Here is a 24323-nt window from a genome sequence, read left to right on the forward strand (position 1 = left end):
ACTGGCCCCTACATGGGGGACCTTCTACATCTGTCTAAATTCTGATACCTCTCACTGTGCCTTGCCCCTCCGTCTGTGTGGACACCCTCCTCTGCCTTCCTGAGCTCCAGCACCCCATGCCATGCCATCCCCCACACGGATGCCCTCTTCTCAGCCTCTGGGAGGCCCCCCAGTGGATAACACAAGTCTTGTAGGGGTCCACCCTTGCCTCACCGGTGTGGCTCTAGGACAGAATAGGCAGGTGGGAGGGAAGCCTGGAAGGGCAGATTTCTTATCTACTCTTACCTTGAGAGCACATGCTGCTGAAATGTGGGAAATGATCTCACAGAGTTCAAAGTTACCCTTAAACTTTTAACGTTTCTTAAGCCTATTCCTGTGATTAAAAGCTGTGTTAGTAGTACAGGTATTTTTTTTTTTAAGATTTTATTTATTTATTTGACAGAGATCATAAGTAGGCAGATGCAGGCAGAGAGAGAGAGCGGGAAGTAGGCTCCCCGCCGAGCAGAGAGCCTGATGCAGGGCTCAATCCCAGGACCCTGAGATCATGACCTGAGCCGAAGGTAGAGGCTTAACCCACTGAGCCATCCAGGCGCCCCAGTAGGACAGGTATTTTTTAAAATGTACCAGTTAGGTTTTTCTGTTTGTAGCAAACTTTCAGTGTTCTGTGTTCATTAAAAGCAAAGCAGCCCCCAAATTATCTACTGTTACCAGTTAAAACACCAGCTCAAGGGTAGGACATTTTGCCTATCTCAGATAGCATGGGTTTATTGAAAGATAAGACCTAATATTCATAAATCAGTCAGTAAATAATATCAGAATAATGGGTTCCTTGTAGTTTTAGAGCAATAGTTCTCAAATCATGGTCCAGGGACTTCTGTGGTCCCTAGACCCTGTAAGGGGTCAGCAGGGTTGAAACTTCTTATATGAATAAGATGTTATTTGCCTTTTTCCCTCTAATCTTCTCAGGAGGGTACAGTATTATTTAGGGGGCATGGCATACATAGTACATGGAATGCTGAAGCAGATGTGAGAATCCAGCTGTTTATTGACATTTGCAAAACCATATGACCATGCCACTTTTCTCCCTTTTTTTCCTGTTTTGGGAAATACTTTTCATAAAAGCTGTTATTTGTGCTAACATGTATTGAGTTTTATTATTGTTGTTTTTAAATGAATTAACAATTACATATTTTAAGAACTCCGTTTTATTTATTTTTTGATAACTGCTCAGTTTTAATTTGTTATAATAAATATCCTTATGTATAACTCACATAGAAAGGCTTTGAGGTCCTTGAATTTTTTAAGAGTGAAAGAGATTTTGAGTCCGAAATACTGCTTCACAGTTCAGTTTGTGTCTATGGTTTCTGGTGACTCTTTGAGCTCCCACTGTGACTGTGGGTCTTGCTTTGTGTGGTGTGTGGAGGAGCTAGAGTGCACACATCCCTCTTCCTGACCTGTGCCCTGTGGGAGGTCCTCCACATTGTCTTGTTCTATTTTACTGTTGAAATGGATTTTTCTCGTCCAGGTCAAATACTTTTCCATTGCCCAGCTTTTGAAGTGGTGGTGAGAGAAGGCAACAGGGACGGGGCTGGTGACATAGGGTGCCTTTGGCATAACCCGTGGAGTTGATCCGGGTGCAGTAGAGGGTTTGTCCTGAGGGCGGGATGAGAGGGCCGGATGGGAGGCCCATGGAACAGGCTTGTGGTGGGAAGTGCCACCATTCCTTAGCTCTCAAGGGAGAAAGAGCTCTTTGGAATGGAGCCCAGGCAGGGCTTCTCAGAGGGAAGGATGACACAAGCTGCTTTGTTCTCTGTTGGCTCTGAAGTAGCAACAATTGAAGATCAAAAAAGTTGGTTCTGCTTTTAGGGGCCTCTCTTGAAACACTTTTCTGCTTGACCACTAGATGGGAGGATAGTGTTATTTTACATTTCTGAAGAAAAGCAGAAATCAGCTAGTGAGCTTTTTTTGTTCATTCAGTAGATTTTGATTGTGTGCCTGATAAACACAGGTTTTAATATAGTAGCTGTTCAGTATTTTACTAAACATGTGAGCATACCTGTTGTTTTCATGCATAGAATGACATCACCGGTATTATGGGCTGCCTGCTTCTTTGTTGGGAAAGGTTGTGTATAAACCCAAGGTGGATTCAGAAGTGTGTCTCTGCATCTTTCCACACTACCAAGTGACAGATACCTTGTTGGGTACTTACTGCCAGTAAGGACTGAATATGTCTTCTGCATCACCTGGGTCAGGCACACATTTTACCCAGTTGAATCAAGCGTTCCCACAAACTACTAACTAGTAGAGGATACTTATGGGTTTTGTGAACTTGGACCAGTGATCTCCTGTGAGCTGCAGTGTCTTAAGTTGTCAAATAGGAGAAAATGGTGTGACAGTATTTATCTACCAGGATTGCTGTGAGGTTCTTGTGAGCTGGCTGAGCTCTATGATGCTGCTGATTGTAACTTAAATATTGTGTGTGTGATGGTGCAGTTATCCTGATTCTTTTCACCCAAGCCTTCTGTCAGGATGCTTCCTGGCCACCCCCCCTTTGGCTGTTTTGTTGTTTATAACAGTGGGAAATAGATGATGTTTCACTCGAGTAAGAAGAAGCTGGTAGACCCTGCTCAGGGTACAAATTGGTCATTAACGGACCTTTGTTTTAAAAGAGGCATTCCTAAGAAATATTTCTCTCCTTCCTCGCTTTATCGTTGATGCCTGTTTCTCATTTCTTTCTTTGGATCCATTATTTTGCCTACCCTATTCATTATCCGCTTTCTGTGGGCCTAGGTGATTACTTTGTTTTTTAAAAAAAATCAACCCTACAAAAATGTAATTTACATAAAGTGAAGTATACCCATTTCAAGGGTACCGTTCACCAAGTTTTGACAAGAATACGTACCCATGTTACCACCGCTACCACAGTCAAAATATTGTGAGCATTTTCATCATCCTAAGAAGTTCCCTTGTGTCCCTTTGCAGTCATCTTCCCTGCCCCAGGCCCCCTTGTCCCTTGACACAGTTGTACCGTAGGGCTAGCACTCACCTGGTTTCTGGCCCTGTAGCACAGCTTTGCTTATTCTAGGGTCTTATATAAAGGGAATCATCCAGTATGTGTTATTTTATTCCTGGCTTCTTCTGTTTGACATGATGCTTTTGAAATTTATCTCTATTGTTACGTGTATCAATATTTTATTTTTTTTATAGCTGAGTGATGTTCTTTTTTATGGATATACCACAGTTTGTCCATTCATCTGCTAGTGGACATTTGGGTACTTTTCTGTTTTTGGTTATTATGAGTAAAATTGCTATGAATAATCACATTCTTGTCCTTACACATTTTTATTGCTTTTGGGCCATTACCCAAACTGTTTTCCAAGGTGTTTGTATCATTTTACATTCCTACTTGAAGTGTGTGACTATTCCATGTTCTCCACATTTTCACCAATACTTGGGATTTATCCGTCTTTAATTTTAGCCATTCTAGTGGATTTGTAGTGGTATCTCTTGTGTTTATTTTTTTGTAGCAGTTCTTTTGTGGATATAATTCACCCATCGAAAGTGAACAATTTACTGATCTTTTTTTTTTATTTTTGATTTTTTCAGTTTTTTATTTTATTTTTATTTTTTAATTTAGTTTAATTTTACTTCTCAGTGTTCCAAGATTCATTGTTTATGCACCACACCAGTGCTCCATGCAATACGTGCCCTCCTTAATACGCACCACCAGGCTCACCCAACCCCCCCAAACCCCTCTCCTCCAAAACCCTCATTTTTTTTTTTTTAAGATTTTATTTATTTATTTGACAGAGATCACAAGTAGGCAGAGAGGCAGGCAGAGAGATGAAGGGAAGCAGGCTCCCCACTGAGCAGAGAGCCCAATGTGGGGCTCCATCCCAGGACCCCGGGATCATGATCTGAGCCAAAGGCAGAGGCTTTAACCCACTGAGTCACCCAGGCTCCCCCTTCAGTTTGTTTCTTAGAGTCCACAGTCTCTCATGGTGGTTCTGTTTTTGTTGTTTTTAAAGATTTATTTATTTGAGAGAGAGCCGGAGCCCACATGCGAATCGGGGGAGGGGCAGAGGGAAAGAATTGCGAGCAGACGCCCCCTGAGCCTGGAGCCCTACTGGGGCTGAATCTCACAACCCCGAGATCATGCCCTGTGGTGAAATTAAGAGTCTGATGCTTGACCCATGGAGCCACCAGGTGCCCCTTGTTGTTTTTAAGTAAACTCTCCTGACCTTATCAAGAATCACATGCTCTACTGACTGAGCCACCCAGGGGCCCCTATAATTCAGTGTTTTTTACTATAATTAGAGTTTTGCAGCCACCAACATAATTTAGAACATTCTTATCACCCTAGAGTGCAACCTTGTACCCTTTACATCACCCTCCATACCCACCAGCCCAGGGTAAATACTGATCTGCTGTCTCCAGGGATTTGCCTCTTGTGAACATGTCATGTGAGTGGAATCATACAACGTGCAGTCTTTGTGCCTGCCTGCTTTTTCTTAAAATAATGTTTTCGAGATTCTTCCGTGTTGTAGCGTGTACCAGAATTTCACTTTTTTAAATTATCAAGTAATATTCCATTGTATGGCTAGATCGCATCTATCCATATCATGTATGATTTGTGAATATTTTTTCCCATTCTTTGGGTTTTTATGTCCAGTGCAGTTTCCTGTGAAGCAAAGGGTTCTAATTTTAATGAGGTCCAGTTTATTTTTTGTTATGTTTTTGGTGTTATTTAAGAAACTGTTGACAAATCTGAGATCAGGAAGATTTACTTCTATATTTTCTTTTGAGAACTTTATAGTTTTAACTCTGACAGTTTAAATCTTTAATCCATTTGGAGTTAGTTTCTGTGCATGGTGTGAGGTAGGGGTCTGATTTCATCCTTTTTTGTGTGATATCTGGTTGTCCCAGCATCATTGTTGAAAAGATGATTCTTTCCCAGTGACTTTTGTCATAATTAACCAGGGGCTCCTGGGGGTTTAGTGGGGTAAGTCTGACTCGATTTTGGCTCAGGTCGTGATCTCAGGATTGTGAGCTCTGCTTCAGGCTCTGCACTCCACAGGGAGTCTGCTTGAGATGTTGCCCCCCTCCCCCACTGCCATCCCTGCTCACTCTCCCTCTTTCTCTATCTTAAAATTAAAAAAACAAAAACAAAAACAAAAACAAAAAAACCCCAAACATATATTTGAGGATCCCCTCTGGCTTTAGTGTGTATTTCCCTGATGACTTTTACTAAGTGCAAGATAACATGCTTAGTGACTGTCTTTGATTTAAATCTTTTGCCAATTTGTAAAAGTTGGGTTTTTGTCTTGGTAATATTGATTTACAGGCTATTTTTGTACATTATTCATATCAATATTTTTGGTCAAATACACATACTGTAAATATCTGATCTCAGTCTATGGCTGACTTTTCATTTTCTTTGTTGTGTCTTTCAGAACACATAAGTTTTTTATTTTGTTGAGGTGCAGTTTTTCATTTTCTTCTTTATGCTTTGTGTCTTTGATATTCTGTCTGAATGTCTTGGCTTACTTTGAAATTGTGAATCTTTTCTTCCACTTTCTAATAGGATTTATAGTTTTGGATTTTATGTTTAGTTGTGTGTGCACGTTTGTGTGTGCACGTGTGTCTGTGCACGTGTGTGTGTGTGTTTAAGATGAGGTCAGAGTGTTTCTTTCTACAGTGAAGACCTTTGCTCCTTCAGAAAATATCTTTTGAGTACTTACTCTCTGCCAGGCCTGGCCGTGACTATCATAACTAGACAGGCATGTTCACTCCCCTCCTGGAACTTAGTTTTAATGAAACAAGGTTTGTAAGTGTGGGGTTTGGTGAATCCTCCGAAAGGAACGGGGGGCGTAGCCACAGCGCCCGTTTGGCGTTGGTTACCCTCCTGACACAGTGGCTGGGGAGACCCCTTGCGGTGGGTGACCTGTGAGCTGAGGTGAAGACGACCTGAAGGAACTAGGTGTTCAGAGACTTGGGGGGCCAGTGTTCTGAGGAGTAGGAGGTCGTGGTGATGCCAGTGTTTGTGAGGGCCTGCGAGCATCAGTCGTAGGCTCTCTGCGGAGAGGGAGCTTAGAGGCAGGGACAGGCTCCTGCAGGGCCCTGGAAAGGATTTGAATTTTACCGTGTCTCTGTCTCTGGTCTCAGTGTGCCCTCTCCGTGTCAGCCCTACACGTGGGGCTCTGCTGGGTGAATTCTTGTGGGTACAGCGCAGCACCTGAGTGTAACTAGGCCCAGGCCTGAACTTGCTGTCCTCTCAACTGCATGCTGACTTCATTTTCTGTCTTGGTTTAGGTGCCCTTTCTTTCCCTGTTGTGCCAGCCGGAGCCCTTTGAATCAGAATGCCTAGTTTCCTGTTCCCATCCTGTTATGGAGAGAGGGCCCCCGCACACACAGGAAAGAGAGAAGTCAGCTATTATTACAAGGCTTGTAGTGAAACAGTGGTCCCTTTCTCGCCCCTTCCCCCAGTTCCTGCTCCCCACGGGTAACGCCTCTCCACCTGCCCCTCTTGCTGCAGCTCTGTCCTGACCTCTGAATTCCCATTTTTTTTTTACCATGGCTCTGCTGCTGCCTTGACTTCCCAGTTTCCAGCACTGTCTAGACCTTGTAATTTGCAAACACAAATTTAGCTCCCCAAGTGCTGTGTTCTGGGGGACCCCACGCATGTACGTGCACCTGCTCATTGCACCCACACTGCCTCTCTCCTGATTCCATAAAAAAAATCAGCAGCGGATGAGCTAAATCAGCAGTTTTGCTTTACATTGTTATGACTGGGAAAGTCGTTTTAGCTGAATCTGAAAATGCACACAACACGTTTCCTTTTGTGTGAAACTTTGTGCTACCTGAACTCAGCCTGGTATCCTTGAGTCCAGTGCATCCCTGGTCCAAGATGTCTGAAATCCGAGCCCGCTACCTGCTTTGGTGGCTGGAGCGAGTGGGGTGCAGTGGCCCTGACTGTGGGCACAGTTGGGGGTGCGGTTGCTGCTCCTCGGACCCGTCCTTGTTGCTGGAGCCCTTGAGGTGTGAGGAGAGGAGTTCAGTCCCTTGTCCTCCCTCATCCAGCTTCCAGGCTCGGGTTTCCTTTTCTGTATTTGCTTTTCAGTTCCCTAGACATCTCTTATCTACTCTTCATTTCTGTTGGTCTGTGTCATTTTGTTTTGCTTTATTGTTATTTGAATGGGGTTTTGGGGGTAGGAGAGAAAAACATATGTGCTCAGGCCACCAGTTGTAACAAGAGCTCAAGAACATTCCATTTTAATTTCTAAATGTTGCTCATTCAAGGTTCTCCACCCAGTCCCACAGGTTCAGTGAAACCTGTAGCATCTCCTGTCCCCCCACCTCCCACCCCCAGTCCCTGACTGGACTCCTTGCCCTCATGTCCCGCTCCCGGAAAACATCCCGCAGAGTGGCCTGTCCAGGCTCCCCCCAGATACAGCCCTCAGGGCGACCCGTGTGACCCTTTTCTGTCCCTGGTACCCTCGCTCCAGTGCGTTTGCTGCAGTCCCATCAAGTGGTGTCTGTTTTCCCAGAATTGTCACGCTGTTGTTGGCTTTGCTGCGCCTTTGTCTGTGCTCGTCTTCCAGACGGAAGACCTGCATCCTCCGAATCTGCTTCCTCATCAGAACTTACCTGACGGTCACCTCCCACCTGCGCTTCTCCCACTCCGACCCCCGGAGCATCACTTGTGCTCTCTCCGGTTTCTGCCCTACCTTGTTGTTCTCTTATCATAATTATTGTGCTGTGGTTGTTTTTTAATTTTTGCATTTTTTGCAAACTTCTTTCATGGTTGGCTTAATAAAGACAGTTGTGCTGTTTGCGTCCGCAGTGTATCGGGATCACACACACACACACACACACACACACACGTCACTTAGCTTTAACTCCATTGTGTGCCCATGAGAGAGAAATGAAAAAGGCAAAGGAAGCCTTCTTGTGAAACAAAATGTTGACCTCACATGCCCTTGGAAGGGGCTTAGGGACTCCAGGGTCTTCTAACTATACTTTGAGATTCATTAGCCTAGTGACACATAGTATTATTGTCAGCTTGGTGTGTGATCTTCCAGACTTTGCTTAAAATGAGAAATGCTGTATTATGTACAGTACACAGCATCATGTTCACATTTCTGCAATTTTGTCTCTTAATGTATTTAAGAGTTTTCTGTGTGAATATGGATATATTTGCCCTATTCTTTTTTGCATTATATTCCAATTATATTTTCAACCGTCATTTGCATACTAAATGATGAACATGACAGGCTTATGAAATACAGTTGGAGATGTGTTTAGGGGCCATATTTTAAAAAGACTGAAACAACAGGTAGGTGAGATTATTCTATAAACACAAGAGTGATTGAAGGCTTGTGATGTGGGTTTTGGAGAGATGAATAAAATGTTTTAAGCTTAATCTTTCAGTAATAATATGAGTGAAAAGAGTAGGAACTATAGGTAGGAGATCATTTTGAAAATTATTGTAATTGTTTAGATTTGAGTGTCTGAATGTTTAGAAGTAGGTCCTGGGATTCCCAAGACAGGCAGGGAAGTGTGACGGGAGGCTTAGTGAGAATGGAAATGACAGACTGGTGACAGGCAGACAGTTAAGGTACACGGGGCATGGCCGAGAGAAGCTGGTGTGGCCCACCCTGCTCTCTGGTGAAACACCAATTTTAGGGGCAAGATAATCTTTCTGGCCGAATTTCTCTAAGGCCCTTCTAGCTCTAGATTTCTCCTCTTATGTCCTGTTTGCTCTTCTACCGTTGGTTTAACAGCATGTGTGTATACTGTACGTATGCCCCGCACTCATCGTTTGAAGGCTGTCACAAGCCTAAAGTTGTGTAAAAACTGCTTGCCTAACTGCCTCTTGGTTCTACTCTTACACTTTAAAAACACTGTAGAGAGACTATTTTGGAAACTTGAATTTATATTGCCCTTTGTATTTCATTATAAATGTAGTTACTTTAAAAGTCATGCCTGTTAACGTGGCCTTTGCATCTCTTAAATTGCTAACTGACACACGTGCCGGCGGTGCTGTGTGACTCTGACAGGAACGAGTGCTCATTCTGCTCCGCCCGTTGAATTACAGGTGCCGGACAGCCGGGGCGCACGTCGATGAAGCGCTCTTCCCTGCGGCGAACACGAGGGAACACCTGCCGAGCCTAACTAAAAAAAAAGTAAGTATGTGATTTCGACAGTGGCTGTTATGAAATTTATTCGTTCTTTTATTCCTGCAAAGTGACACTTGGTGGAATATATTCAAGAGGTGTCTTAGGGATTGGAGTTGATGATACTGTTCTCTCCACATGGGGTTTTTAAGAAAGTTATAGACTTTCGTGTACCCTCTGAGTGCTTTGATGCGATTTGTGGGAAGTGGAAGAGCTCTGTCTGGCCAGTGGAAAACTAAAATTTGCCAAGAGACCAGCAGACGTGCAGGTGCACTGCAAACTGCTTCGGAATTTGGGTTGTTACGTCTGTAGCAAAATACCTCTGTTCTGCTGTTTAGTTGGAAAATCTCTAAAGTCTGATGCAGAAATATCCAAGTTATTTATTAAGTAAGTTATTTATTATGGGAAATCCACAGTGCAGACTTAAAGACACGGCTTTCCTTTGAGGTCTAGTTCACATTTGATCCACAACATTTTCACCCTTTTATTATTTAAAAGTTTTAAATGTGATTTCTTTATTTGTGGGAAAACGGTTTTCTAGGAAATGGTCAGTGTTGCTTTGTTTTCATGTGAGGGTCCCTGTTGAGGAGGAGATTTGCAGACTTTGTCCAAACTGAGTTAGAAAGACTAGACCCATACATTTCCTGTAGGTTAAGGAAGACATTCCCCTGGGGGGTCACAGATTTTCTGTAAATGGTGACTCCTGTATCTCAGACATTTCCTCTTGGGCAGGCCAGATTTGCAGGGCAGTGATGGACAAACTCAAGTCTCTGTCCAGATCCCCTTTGATTAGAGGTGAACTAGAGCTTCTAAGTCCTTACTCTTTCTGATACGCCAAGCAGTGGCTGTGTCTACCCTTTTAGAAGTAAAGGACTTATTTTAAAAACACACTAATAAGGGGTGTATTTCCATTGTAAAACATTGAGTAAATACAGATAAGGCAGATACCTCTCTTAATGTCTTTTTCTTCAAAGTAAGCAATTTTTGGTTTGAGTTGGGTCCTTAAAGATCAGATGGTCTTCAGGACACATACATTACAGACACACGCACACGCATACACATGTTTTGTACAAATGAGGTTCTGTGTTACATGTATTGTCTGGGAGATAATGCTTTTTTCTTCTTCTCATAACAGTGTGTGTTTGACCATTTCATGACAAATGTAGGCCTTCACTCAAGTGCAGTTGCGGAGTGAACATGACTTCAGACTGTTATTATTTTGGGCTCTTTGACAAGGTTCTCAGCTTTACTCTCCCTCATTCTTTCTGTTCCCAGTCTGACCTTCTTGCTTGCTGTTCTGAAAGCCACCAAGCGTATTTGTAATTCAGAGCTGTTGCATTGCATATCTGTTCCCTCTATCTGGAACACACTTTCCCCAAACTTCATGCATGTTCCCCTTTTTCTAACCTGAGTAGGGCTTTGTGCCATTCCTTTCTTGGGGAGACCCCCTCTGACCACCCTGTGTACAGCAGTGGTTCCTTCCCACTGTGTCAGCTGTCCTGCTCCCACTCGTCTGCTGCTTTCCTTTCTATCTGCAGGACTTACTCCTTTCTGACGTACTGTAATGATGGTGGCAGTCAGCCAGGGTTGTCGCTAATGAAGATTCACGGGACCCTAAAGGATAATGCTTGAGAGTCTGGGGAGCACCCTGGGACCAGGGAGTCGTAGGGGAGACTCATGGGTCGTGCTGGTCAGGTACACCTGAGGTCAGCACATTACCGCCCCCCCCGACAGCAGAGCCCTCCCACTGGGATCTGACCAGCCCTGGGAGTGCAAATGCCCCCAAGTGCTCTGGACTTGCGGTTACAAAGCAACATTGTGCAGTAGGACGTTGCATGCTGTGCTTGTACTAGGGGGAAAACAGTTCAGGCCAGTTCCAGGCCTGCTGGAATTAACCCTCCTGACACACATAGCCTCTATTTTACTTATTAGTGATGTTAATTTTCTGTCATTCTTTAATAGAGATAAGCTTCTGCTATCAAGAATCTTCTTTTTTCCAAGACCAGTGCCTGACACACACATTTCTGTTAAATAATAAATGAGAGCGAGATGCTCAGTCGAGAACACAGGAATGGACGCGGGAGGGTTAACCCAAGATGTTCTTTGGATGTTAGCCTGCGGCCTCATCCTGTTTGTCACACCTTGATTGTGTAGTTTGAGTTTTGGGGTTTTACTAGCAGAATAGAATTACGGTGATTTAACGACAAAGCAGGATTCAATCTTGTTTCTTTCTTTGGTAGTTAGAAAATAATTGCTTTTGTCCTCTGTTACCATGTTATGATTTGGGGGAGGGGGAAAGAGGAGAAATAATGTAAGGGTAACAAAAATAAAGAAAACGACTAAACGACTAATTTTGTTTAAGAACCTTCCTGGAAACTAAGATTGCTGGCATCCTGGAAATGCCTCAGAAAATGTAGCTCCTTGATGTACGGTCTTGTGTCTAGTCTTCCAGTTCTGCGGCCTGGAAGGAAAGAGACACTGCCATTTCACATGCGGCGTGAGGAATGCCTCTGTCCGCAGGTTTTCCTTGCCGTCTTGTAACAGGTGTTAGAAGCGTCGGGAACAGGTTGTCTTGTTACACAGCTGCTGCTCAGTAGTATTCATTTTTATGTCCTTTCTGCACAGCGGAAGTGTATGCAGCCCAAAGATTTTATTCCTAAAACACCGGAACACGATAAAAGGCTTCAGAAGAAATTTGAAAAAATGGCTACAGAGCTACAAAGGCAGAAGAGAAGTCTGGGTGAGTCCAGAAGTCGTGCTCAGTCCTGTGCACCTGTTTCAGCCGCCTGACGGCCGGTGGTGCCCGGCAGACCCTGCTGCAGCCTGCAGGAGACGGACCGCGCTGCCGGACGCCATGGTGTGAGCTCATGGGTGCAAGTGTCCGTCACTCTCAACATCGATGAAACTCTTTACTTTCAGGAATGATTATGGAAAAAACAGATTTTGACTAAGCCCTATTAGACTAAATCCCTCTTCATTTCTTTGTTATTTTGAATCTCACTTGTGTTTTTACCTAATATTTGGTCTTTTTGTTTTGTTACCTAGAATAGGGAAGTGTTAGATAACATATCCTTTCTTTATTTCACCTTAAATATAATTTTTAACTTTGAATTATTCCGTAGTAAAGCTAAAAAGTAAAATGAAGAAACACGTTTCATTGTCTTTGGGCTTTCATAATACCTATTTACAAATTAACCCATAGTTGTATTTTTGCTCTTTTAAAGGCACATTTTCTTTAACTTTGGCTGCCTTTTGTTTGCTTTATTTGCCTTCAGCAGTTTGAGTTTTATGTTCATTGGTCCAGTTTTCTTTTTAAATATCCTACTCGGAGTTCACAGAGGTCCTTGAAATCTTTGTTCCCATCTGTGTGTCAGTTTGTGTATTGTCTATTGACCTTATTTTACAGTTCACTAATATGGTCTTCTGCCATGTCTAATCTGCTATAAAATCCATCTGTTCAGTTCACAATTTTGGTTATTTTATTTTGCAGTTCTACGGTTTCTGATTTTTTTTTTTTTGGTTTCTGATTTTTTTATAGGTTCTGTTATTCTGATTAAATCACTCACATTTTTCTTTTCATCTTTCTTTGCTTCTATCTGCAATATCTAGAATGCCTGTGTGTGTGTGTTTTTTTTTTGCCTCTGTTGTTTTGTATGATGTTTTTTTCTTTTGTTTTTTGTCATAAATGTCCTGTCTCTTAGTAGAAATGACCGTTTGTTTCTGTAATTGAAGGCAAGTCATTAGTTATAAAATATGTTTGAAGCTCTAGGCAACATTATTTTCATAGACAAAAAAGTTTCTAGGTTCTCCTACTAAGAAGGTGGAGTGGGGCCTTGTTGGCTTTATCTGGACTGATTCGAGTTCGAGATTCACTGACTTTCCTGTAAGGTTGATAGACTTTTGATTTGACATTGGTACCAGAGTGTGGCCATCTAGACTGTTCCTTTTTTTTTTTTTTTTTTTTAAATTACATTACGTTAGTCTCCATATACATCATTAGTTTTTGATGCAGTGTTCCACGATTCATTGTTGTGTATAACACCCAGTTCTCCATGCAATATGTGCAAAATTTTTATCTATTTATTTGACAGAGAGAGAGATAGCAGGAGCAGGGGCAAAGGGAGAGGGAGAAGCAGGCTCCCTGCTGAGCAGGGAGCCCGACATGGGGCTCCATCCCAGGACCCTGAGATCGTGATGTGAGCTGAAGTGAGATGCTCAACACACTGAGCCACCCAGGTGCCCCCATCTAGACCTTTCCACTGAGAGCCTGGCATGATAACTAGGATCCCTTTGCCTGACTGGTCCTGATCTCCCATTTTCATCTCCTGGTGAAAATACACCACAGAGAACTTTCCACCATTTTACAGAAGAATTCAGTTTAACTTTTAGTATCCTGCCATTTGTAGCTTCAGATTGGGCAACTCTTCTGAAGATAAAATCACATGCATGCAAGGAACGGTTTTCTACTACACCCTGCCTAATGGGTTTTGGTGCCACAGAGCCTTTGGTTTTCTGTTTAGTTTGTTGATACTGATAAACACTTAGCTTGTATGTTTGTTTCTCAGTAACTGCTCTCTGCCTGGTCAGAGACTGGACCTCCTCTTGCCCCAGGCACTTTAATGATCAATCCTCCTGGGGGTAATAACATCCACTGCTTGTCAGCTGGCTTCTTAGTGCTCCTCCTCTCCAGAATCCTGACTCCTCTGGTCCTGGTCTCTTTAGTAGTTCCCTGATGCTTTTACGTAGACATTATTTGTATTTTATATAGATTCTGTATTTTCTTTTTCTCTGTGTAGGCATTAGTTGGCTTCAAGATACTTTATTTCTTTGTCTTCAATTACTTGTAAAACCTTAAAGCACTTGAACAGTGGCACAATCACTTGTTTATGGTTGTGTTTTGCACAAGGCTGTGAATCACATAGTGAACTTGGGAGATCAGTTAGCTACACGTTTCAGTTCTAGGTAGCAACAGGCTGCTTCTCTAGAATAAAAAAATAGGGAAATTTTTGTCCTTATGTGTTTAATCATAGAGTCATTTCTATTCTTTTTTTGTTTGAAATATAATTGACCTAACATTAGTTTCAGTGGATGATGTAATGATTCGCCATTTGTGTGTGTTGTGAAATGGTCATAAGTCCAGTTAACATCTATCACCATACATATCATGTACAAAAAATTTTTTTTCTCATGATGAAACTTTTAAGACCCAGTTTCCAGGCTACTTTGAAATGTGTGTTATTAGCTGTAGGCACCATGCCGTACATGACATCTCTTGACTCACTCATTTATAACTGGGAGTTCGTACCTCTGTAACCCCTTCAACCATTTTACTCAACCCCCACTCCGGGGCCCCCGATGGCCACCAGACTGTTCTCTCTCCCCATGAGCTTGGTTTTTTTAGTTTTTGTTTTCTGGTTTTGTTTATAGGTTCCACATAGAGGTGACATTGTGTAGTATTTACCTTTTTCTGACTTATTTCACTCAGTGTAATGTGCTCACAGTCTATCTGTGCTGTCACTAATGGCAAGGTTTTGTTCTTTTTATGGCTGGATAGTATTCCTCTAAGTGTGTGTGTGTGTGTGTGCGCGCGCGCGCTTGCGCGGACGCATGCACACATCACGTTTTCTTTATTAATCCGTAGATGGACATGCAGGTTGTTTCCGTGTCTTGGTGATTAATTGTAAATAATGTTGCAGTGAACAGGAGGGGGTCAGATAATCTCTTTCCATCAGTCTTTTCCTTTTTTCTTCTTTAGTGTTTTCATTTCCTTCAGGTAAATAAATACCCAAAACTGGGATTACTAGCTCTAATGGGAAGTTTGATCTTTAATTTTTTTGAGAAACCTCCGTAGAGTTTTCCACAGTAGCCGCACCAATCTACATTCTCACCAGCGGTACACAGGAGTCCCTTTTCTGTGCTTCCTTGCCAGCACTTGTTATTTCTGGTCTTTTTTTTCTTTTAAGATTTTATTTGTTTATTTGACAGAGAGATCACAAGTAGGCAGAGCAGCAGGCAGAGAGAGAGAGGGAAACAGGCTCCCCCTGAGGAGAGAGCCCGATGTGGGGCTCGATCTCAGGACCCTGAGATCATGACCTGAACCGAAGGCAGAGGCTTAACCCACTGAGCCACCCAGGTGCCCCTATTTCTGGTATTTTTGATAATAATCATTCTAGTGTACTGTTAGAATCTCATTGTGGTTTTGATGTGCATTTCCCTCGTGATGAGTGGTGCTGACTCTTTTTTATGTACCTGTTGGCTATTTGTATGTCTTCTTTGGAAAAATGTCTTGTTTAGATCCTCTGCCCATTTTTAAAATTGGATTTTTTTTTTTTTTTTTTTTGCTAGATGTACTCTTTTAATTTATAAAAATACTTTAGAAGATCATGAAATTCTAAAGTACCGTATGGGTTTTTGTATTTCTCTTTTTTGCCTTCTTCACTACCTAAATTCAGTGTTTCAGCCCAATCCCAGCACATCATTGGTACATGGAAGCAATTTTGGTAACTTTATAATGCATAGCATAGAAATAAGAAGCACTCATTCCTCCACTTTTTATTGTAGTGTCTCTTGCCATGTCACGAATTCTCTGCTCTGTATTTTGAAACTTCTCATGCAGAATTATCAAGTTTTATTTTAAATCTGTCAGGGTAATGCAACAAAATTGACGAGAACATTTAGCCTGTATAGGTAGTGCTGCCAGATCACTTCCAAAAAAACATTGCTTTTATCCTTTGTTTTTGTGCTGAGTCATCCCAGTGCCTGATAATCAGGCTTCTTTCTCTTGGTGCCATGCTGGTCCCTCCCTAACAGCCTCGCACTAACTGGTCTCCTTGCTGCTCCGGCCAGACACGTGGAGTAGTTCTTGACCTTTCTGCCTGATGCCAGTTACGCACCACGATCCTTACCCTTGCTTCTGAATGATTGCTTGGATCCTCCACTGATTTTCTCTAAGCATCAATCCATGGGAACCCTCCTAGCGGCTCTGTGACTGGGCCCTAGAGGCGCTGTGTCCTTTACCATCCGTCAGCTTACTTGAGTCAAGGGTGTAAACTACAAGTCAGGTGCACACCCTATCCAGGGCTTCCTCTTCCTCAGGTCATTGTAAGGAAAAGCATTTCAGATGAAACCGTATGTTTGACATGCCCTCCAGCACCGCATGCCCTCTGTGGTCTGGTATCACCTTCGGCCTCAGGTCAGCCTTGTACCACTCAGCTTTATACTCCTGCTTTTTGGGCCTTCCTACACCAGTAATGGTGTATTTAAAAAGATTTGGCAAATGGTACTGAAAAAAATTTTTATCTTTTTGGATTAAATTTATATCTTAGTAAAAATTGCTTTTTAAGCACTACAAATAAAAGGTATTACGGGTAAAACGGACTTATCTGCATATTGGCAGATGTGTAGTTTGAGCTGTTCAGGCTTAAGAGTTGCAAAGGAGAAGATACTGAATGATTCTTGGTCTTTTTATTGGTGGGTGAGGGGAGGTGGTCAGAGCCCTGAAGTTCTCCTTGAGCAAATGCGAGGTATGGATTCCAGAAACACGTAGCTGTGCACCCACACCCAGTTTAGCCATCATTTCATGGCTGACGGACTCCTGACCCCAAAGTTAATGTGTATGTCTTTTGAGGGTCAGAGAGGGTTGGCTAGTGGTAGTGGTTTCTGAGACCTAGAGTAAACATTACTGTTAGAGGCAGAACTGTTTCTGCACCCATCTTAGGTTCCTAGCTGGGGCTTTGTTATAAAAAGACAGATTAATGGGAGAAGAGCATAAGTTTTTTGTGACATGCAGGCTCTCATAGGAGATAAAATCCCGACTAAGTAAAACCTTAGTGCTTATGTTGAATAGGAGAGGCAGTTGTGGAAAAGTAAGACATAAGGGGAACCAAAGTAGAGTGGGCGTTCCTCTAACAAGATCTGTTTTACAGAATTCTCTTGGCATCAGCTCCCCATCTCTGGTGATAATATGGAGGGGTGCGTCTTTCAAAGGGGAGTTGTACCTCCTGCCTTTAGGAAGGAGCTTGGAGTAGGGGTGGGGGGGGTGTCCTGACACCTTTCTTTCACCTTCTGTGATTTGAGTGGATTTTGCTCAAAATAACCCTTATGCCAAAGTGGCATGTTCGGGATGGTACATTCTGCCCCTCTTGTCAGCGTTTAGGAACCAAATTGCATTCTAGCTTTACCTTCTCACTGGTTGTATGATCCTGGGTATAAACAAGGTGCTTAACTTTGGTGTGTTGGTTTCTTCATCTTTACATGGGGAGATGGATAAGCTGATGCGCTGGGTTTGGGAAAGGTTGAATGAAAGAGTGCACATAGTATGCTTATTATTATTAGCACAGTGCCCGGCTGTGGACGTTTCTCAGCAAACGTTGGCCAACAGTTTCCGCACCAGTGTTACTGCTCGTGCGGATGGCGGGGTGAAGATAAGACTGTTGGTAGTAGTAGGTGATGTTGTTGCAGGGGACGAGGAAGACTGGGGGGGTGGACGTGGGGGGTGTTCCTCAAAAGAAATCATATTGTTATATTAAAACTTCTGGCCTTTTTTTTTTTTTTAAGCTAAATAAATTTTTGTTTATTTTCAGATAATGATATACCTGTTCTCTTATTTGAATCTAATGGCTCATTGATGTATAGTCCCACCATTAAAATGTGCAGCGGTCAGCATAGTGCAATGCAAAAGAGATTACAGGAGATGAAGGAGAAAAGGGAGAACCTCTCCCCTACATGTAAGTGCTCACATTTTATAAAGTGAAAATGAGGCAAATTGCTTGGTCAGTGAATTGTGGTGGAAAGGTTTTTTTCTCTTTACATATTTTTGTCTTAACAAATCAACAGATTAACAGATTTTTGTCTACATCTGGGTACAGTTTGTGAATATTTTCTTCCAGAAAATCTTACACATCATTGAGATTTTTAAAGCCTATATTGAGTTTATAGTTTTAAAACATATTTTAAGCACATATTGGGTGCGTAGTTTTTGTATGTATAGGTTGAGAATCCTATTTTTTTTATAGCCCCTTTGTAATTTTTAATATCTTTGGGATGTTTTGTTTTCCCTTTTTTTTTTTTTTTTTTTAAGATTTTATTTATTTATTTGACAGAGATCACAAGTAGGCAGAGAGAGAGGAGGAAGCAGGCGCCCCGCTGAACAGAGAGCCTGATGCCGGGCTCAATCCCAGGACTCTGGGATCATGACCTGAGTTGAAGGCAGAGGCTTTTTAACCCACTGATCCACCCAGGCACCTCTGGGATGTTTTCTTTTTTAAAAAAATAAATCAATGGGCGCCTGGGTGGCTCAGTGGGTTGGGCCGCTGCCTTCGGCTCGGGTCATGATCTCAGGGTCCTGGGATCGAGTCCCGCGTCGGGCTCTCTGCTCGGCAGGGAGCCTGCTTCTCTCTCTCTGCCTGCCTGCCTCTCTGTCTACTTGTGATCTCTCTCTGTCAAATAAATAAATAAAATCTTTAAAAAAAAAAAAATAAATCAGGCTCTTCTTTTGAGGGAATCTACATTAGACTAAGTATCGCATGCATTGGTTTTTGTTTTTCTTTATTTCTATTATCTTAAAATTTTTTTTTTAAAGATTTTATTTATTTAAGAGAGAGAGAGTGAGCAAGCATGAGCGGGGTGGGAGGCTGAGGAGCGGAGAGAGAAGCAGATGTCCCGCTGAGCATAGAGTCTGACCTGGGGCTTGATCCCAGGACCCTGAGATCATGATCTGAGCTGAAACCCAGAGTCAGGTGCTTTAACTGACTGAGCCACCCAGGCACCCCTCAAAAGCTCTTCTAACCTTAATTATCCTCTGATTTAATCCTTTTTATAACCTGATATGTGTAGATTATTTTTTATGAATCTCATCATCTGTAATAGATTTGAGTACATTTTTTGTGCTTACTGTTTTATAGTAGGTCTGGGATAGAAGCACCAGGTGTAGATATGTGTGTGGAAAACCGGAATAAGGAGGCTTACCATGGGCTTCATCTACTAGCGTGTCAGAATTGTGTCTGATGAAGTGTGCGATTATGTTTTCAGCTTCGCAGATGCTTGAAAAGTCCCTTGATAACCAAGTCAACTCCCCAGGTGAAGCTTCTGGGAACATTTCACATGATACATTGTGCTCAGGTAAAAATTTTTTTCTTTTTTGTGGTATATTTAAACTGTGAGACTATGATGAATTTCTTATTTGGAGTTTCTTCTGATATCAAGAACAGTTGGTTAAAAACTAGAATTCATGAAATTAGATATTAAAATAAAAAATAGGTATTGTAATACAATTAGGGCATGAGAAATTGCATGATTTAAACCTCCTTTTTGGCCCCTGTAGTTTTTCTCCTAGGCATTTGCTTTCTTGGCACAGACTCAATTGCTCATTTGAAAAAAAAAAAAAAAAAATCATGTTCTGAGTACTAAATTGCATGCTATAGACTGTATTACTGAGAACAGTTTGAGAGCTGCTGCTTTCACAACATGGGTAAAAACAGAATGGAACACGTGACTGAGAGGGTCAGTAAGGTGTGTAGAGATGTAGAAGATAACTGGCAGGATTTCTGTCTAGAAGCAGAGCGTTGGCAAGAATAAAATTAGGGTTTTATATTATATATACATTTTAAATGTGGGAGCCCTAGTTTCAGTTCGAGTGATATTTTTTCCTGCTTATATAGCTTTCCTTTGAGTACATTTGAGAAATGTGCTACGACCACTCAGTTTCACCTGTAGAAGGGCCCACATAGGTAGTAGCATAGATCTGAAAGCCACAGAAGTGACAGATGACAAATGGTAGGAAGGTGTCAGGAGTTTAAATCGCAGCTTCCTGTTCAAGTGTGGCTTATTCTTAACAATCTCTTTGTTGTGTATTGGAAATTGTTTACCCATCTGTCTTAAATAATCTTTGTCTTTTTATTTTTTACTTGATGCACTTATTTTATGTAAGTTTGACACGAGTGGTAGTAACTACCACAGATTTCATTTTTCCCGTCTTGGGCGCTGGTCTTTGTGTCTTATGTGCTGTACCTCATTTAATTCTCTCACTACCATTGTCACCCCCATTGTGTCCATGAGAAAACTAGGCCAGAGAGGTGAAACAGCTTGCAGAAGCTGACATTGTTTGTGAGCGGCCAGCCTGGGATTCGAAATTAGGCAGCCTGACCTCAGAATTGCTGCTTCATGACAGCACACTTGTTTGTCAGCTTCTTGAGAAGTGTGCGAAACTTATGCAGCTGCTTACGCTAAACGTGTCTTGTATTTCTAGTGCCTCACTTGACACGCTCCGTGACTTGGTGTGGGGTCATTGCCACTCCCACCAGGGGCTTCCCTCTGCTCCCTGCTGGTTACCTCCGTTCTTCTTTAGAAGGGAGAGCTGTAGTAGTTTTGGGTTAGAGGCCTCAGATTCCAGAAAATAGTGCCTGTGCGCTAGGACCATCTAGCCTAGTGAGAGGGACAGATAGGAATACTAAGAATACTAGGACACATGCTTTTGGGAACTTGAGGCAGAGTTCTGTGTAACGGAAGAGGATGTGTGTAACTAGACCCGGTGAGTGGGAAGATTCAGAGAGTTTTGACATCCGAGGTGGGTTTTGAGTAGAACTGATCCAGATTAAAGTGTGGAGTGAAGGCAAGGCCTGGAGATAGAGACATGTGTGTAGCTTTCTGGCGATGGGTGGCAGCCCAGCAGTATTCTCAAGAAATACATAAAATGTGGGCAGTCCAAACCTGAAGTTCTCCCGGATGGTTCGCTTTTGAGTATAAATGCGGTGTGAGGACCTACATGGAGAATAGGGGAGTCAGGTGGGCTAGGACTCGTGGAAGGCTAGAACTTGACGTAGTTGGTAGCATCAGTTCTTTCCTTTTAGAATTATTGACCTCCTGAGAATGTAGTGACAGAGTGTGGACGCTCTTCCTGGAAGAGAGCGCACATGTGTATGAACGCTTGCTCAGAAGGTGAGCTCCCCACAGTCCTGTGCTCTCCCCTCGATGCCGGGTTTCTTAGTGAGAAATGCTGGCCCGACAGGTGTCTTCAGGTGGAAATGAGAGGAACCAGGATGCGGTCAGTGCTCTTTTTAACCAATAGCTGTGTTTAAGTATGGCTTTATCGGTTAACCAGAAGTTACTTGTATAATAATTGAAACCATTTAAAAAGTTAATTCTTCATTAAAACTTTCCAGATGAATCCTTTGCTGGTGACCTGAACTCATCTTTTGACGATCTTTGTGGAAAGGCGAGATGTGGAAGTCAGAAAGCGACACTGGGAGGAATTGTGGATGAAGTTGAAAGTGTGTGTGTTTCTTCGCCTGCGCTGAAGACAAGGAGCATCCGTTCTTCGGCATCTCCTGGTTACCTCCACCCGTTAACGCCTCAGAAGGCCCTGGGTAGTCCTTCCAAAGAAGAGACTCGTCGGCAAGGAGATCCCGCGGGTGAGGTGGTCACCCCCCATAAGCAGCAGTCCGAGGGAGCGGCCGGAATAGTGTTTGACGAGAAACGCAGCTTGTCTCCTATGTTATCTGCAACCAAACGCCGCCCTTCGGGACATTCACGATCTGAGAGCTCCTCAGCCAAGAGAAAAAGGTCGGAGAGCTCGGGAGCGCCCCCCGAAGAAAGACGGAAGAAGAAGAGGTGCGGTGGGCAGCCTGGCGGGCCGCGGGTGCGGCTGTGGACGTCGGGGCACCCCCTGCCGCTCCCGGCCGGGCCTGCGGGCGAGACCGCGGGCTGCGGCGTGTCCTCGTACGATGATTACTTCTCACCTGATAACCTTAGGGAAAGGAGTTCAGAGGCTCTTCTTCCCGGATTTCAGCCATCTGCAGGCCTGGCTCAGTTCAGCCGCGGCGGTGGTCTTTCCCGGATGGAGAGAAGAAACATACTGCACATGGCTGACTTCTCCTGCATTGGTAAGAATCCCAGGTCGGTCGACATGACTGACGTAACAGCAAAAACGAGCTCCAGGCTCGCGAAACCGCCACAAGACGCAGCACACGCGATGTGGGCTTGCCTGACCTCGGAGGGAACGTGTGCCGCCGAAGGAACCCCAGGCCCTCGTCAGCAGGCTGGCGCCCACAGAAGAGCAGGCCCGCACGCAGGTGGGAGACGCCGCTCTCACGTGGCTGGTGAGCCCAGTGTGCCGCGGGGGCATGGAGGGGAGGGGCTTCAAGGCGATTTCACTCCTCTGGAAGGGAGCAGCGTAGAAATGGAAGAATTGCTGGATGTGAGAAGTGGACAGAAAGAGGATAGCGCTTCTCGAATGTGGAACTCCTCTGGCGGTGAAATGCAGCGTGACCATGAGCTTGGTTTAGTGGCTGATTGTACTGTGGACAAAGCTACAGAAGCAGGGGGACAGCCATCCAGTGGATGCGATGGAAGTATGTGAACCTCCTTTACAAGTTCCTTTGTTGCAGGGATGTGTGCTGGTGCGTCCCTTTTGGAATGTCATTACCACCTTCCCATAATTAAAATAGTTCCGTTTTTCCTTTTTTAATTTTAAAGAATGTGTGTGTGATACTTTCCATTGATGCATTCTGTAGGGATAGGTGGCTTACCGCTCTGGAATTTCTAAGTGCTTGGGTCAAATCTGCTGTTAAGAATGCGTCTCTCCCAAGCCTTTCCGTGTAGAAGCCGAGAGCAAGTGATGCGTACCGGGAAGAGTCGACTGGAGCGGACACGTCCTTGTCTCTGGGGCCTCTTAGATGCATGACCTCGTGCACGGAGGCGTTCTGCTAGAGGGCTCAAGGCTGTTTCTTTTACAAGGGAGATGAAGGCAGTGTAGGCATTGATTCCACCAAGAAAAGAGAATGTACAAAACAGTAAATGTGGAAATACAGTATCAGTATTTATTTTGAAGAAACTTTGGTCAACGTTAGTTATAAAGAAAAAAAAAAAACATCTTTGCTCAGGATAAGAAGTTCATTATAACAGGCCTTGTTTGGCTTCTAGTTATTTTGCTTTAAGCATATCACTTAAATAGATTTTCTCCTGTGTGTAATTTAATTGTGACCATCATAACGAATTGTGTAATTGTAGTAATTATATCAAAAGTAGCAACAGTAGAAAACATTTCACACTCTCTGATTACGAGCACAAAAAAAATGTCAGCAGTCAAAAGTGATGAAATCTTGAACTTTAGCCATCTTTACCCAAAGATTAGGTTAAAATTTTCGTAAGATCCACTTTATTCTTCGCTATTTGTCTGTTCTCACCATGATTTTAACTTCCCTTTTTAAGATGGAAAAGTTATGGGTGTGGAAATAATCTGTGATGTGTATCTTTTCCTTGGGTATAAATTCCCTAAAATAGTCTCACAAAAGAATTAATTTTGTATGTTTTTAACCTTATTTTTTATATCTTAGCTTTCTGAAAATATATAAAATTTGACAAACTATATTTTATGTAGGGTTAGGCTTAGTATGTATTTTCAAAATACTTATTTTAAAATCATGTTGACTCTAAGGTTAATATAAATCAGTAGATACATAGAATTGTTTTGGTAGTTAAGAATATCCTGTTCTTAAAGCTTACATTCTCTTTTTTCTCAGTTTTTATCTTGTTTATTTTTAAAGCCTCTGAATAATATTTAATGGTGTATAAATATAAATTAAGTGAGAAAAGTCTGGTTTCAGACAGTGTGGTGCACCCTGTAACCCCAATGTTGTTAAGAAAGAGTGCAGCTCTCCGTGAAAGCAGGATGTTCTAGGACTCAGCCCCATGTCCATGGTTCCCAGGGGTCTGGGGCACGTGGAGGACCATGAGGGGCTGGCACTGGGCCTTCTGGGAGACTTCAGATTTCTGCATCACATGGTGGGGGGGGTTATCATGCAGTGGGGTGCAGCTCAGGCCCTGCAGACACTAAATTTTACTCAGAGATGGAACAGACATTCTGTGTGGTCTAATACAAAGATATCTTTTAGAGTTGCCTCGTTTTATGTCATTCCACAGAGACAGAAGATCATTGCATTTTAGGGCAGGAGAGACCTATATCTTGTCTAGCCTAAATCTGATGCCTTTGTTTTAGCGTGATAAAATCAAGGCCCCCTGGTGTTCCAGATTGTCTACGATCAGCGCAGCTGGTAGCCTACCTCTGTCTGGTAGTCTGCCTCCGAGAGAGGCGTAGAGCCGGCAGCTTCCTTTAGACAATTGGATGTGCTGGAGATGGGGAGCGGTAAAAGT

At 43.0% G+C, this 24323-nt stretch overlaps 1 protein-coding gene across 1 annotated transcript in view; it reads left to right on the top strand.

The window, feature by feature from the left end:
* MCPH1 (microcephalin 1) overlaps positions 1-24323 on the top strand; it is a 239038-nt gene that overhangs the window by 20146 nt on the left and 194569 nt on the right. The window contains exons 4-8 of the mRNA XM_032869818.1: positions 9098-9185; positions 11802-11916; positions 17759-17902; positions 19206-19295; positions 21335-22522. Of these exons, the coding sequence (XP_032725709.1) occupies positions 9098-9185; positions 11802-11916; positions 17759-17902; positions 19206-19295; positions 21335-22522 (1625 nt within the window). The remainder of the gene's footprint in view (positions 1-9097; positions 9186-11801; positions 11917-17758; positions 17903-19205; positions 19296-21334; positions 22523-24323) is intronic.

This window comes from Lontra canadensis, unplaced genomic scaffold (genome assembly GCF_010015895.1).
Source record: "Lontra canadensis isolate GAN:19392208 unplaced genomic scaffold, GSC_riverotter_1.0 scaffold39, whole genome shotgun sequence".
In the NCBI taxonomy this organism is placed as follows: Eukaryota; Metazoa; Chordata; class Mammalia; order Carnivora; family Mustelidae; genus Lontra; species Lontra canadensis.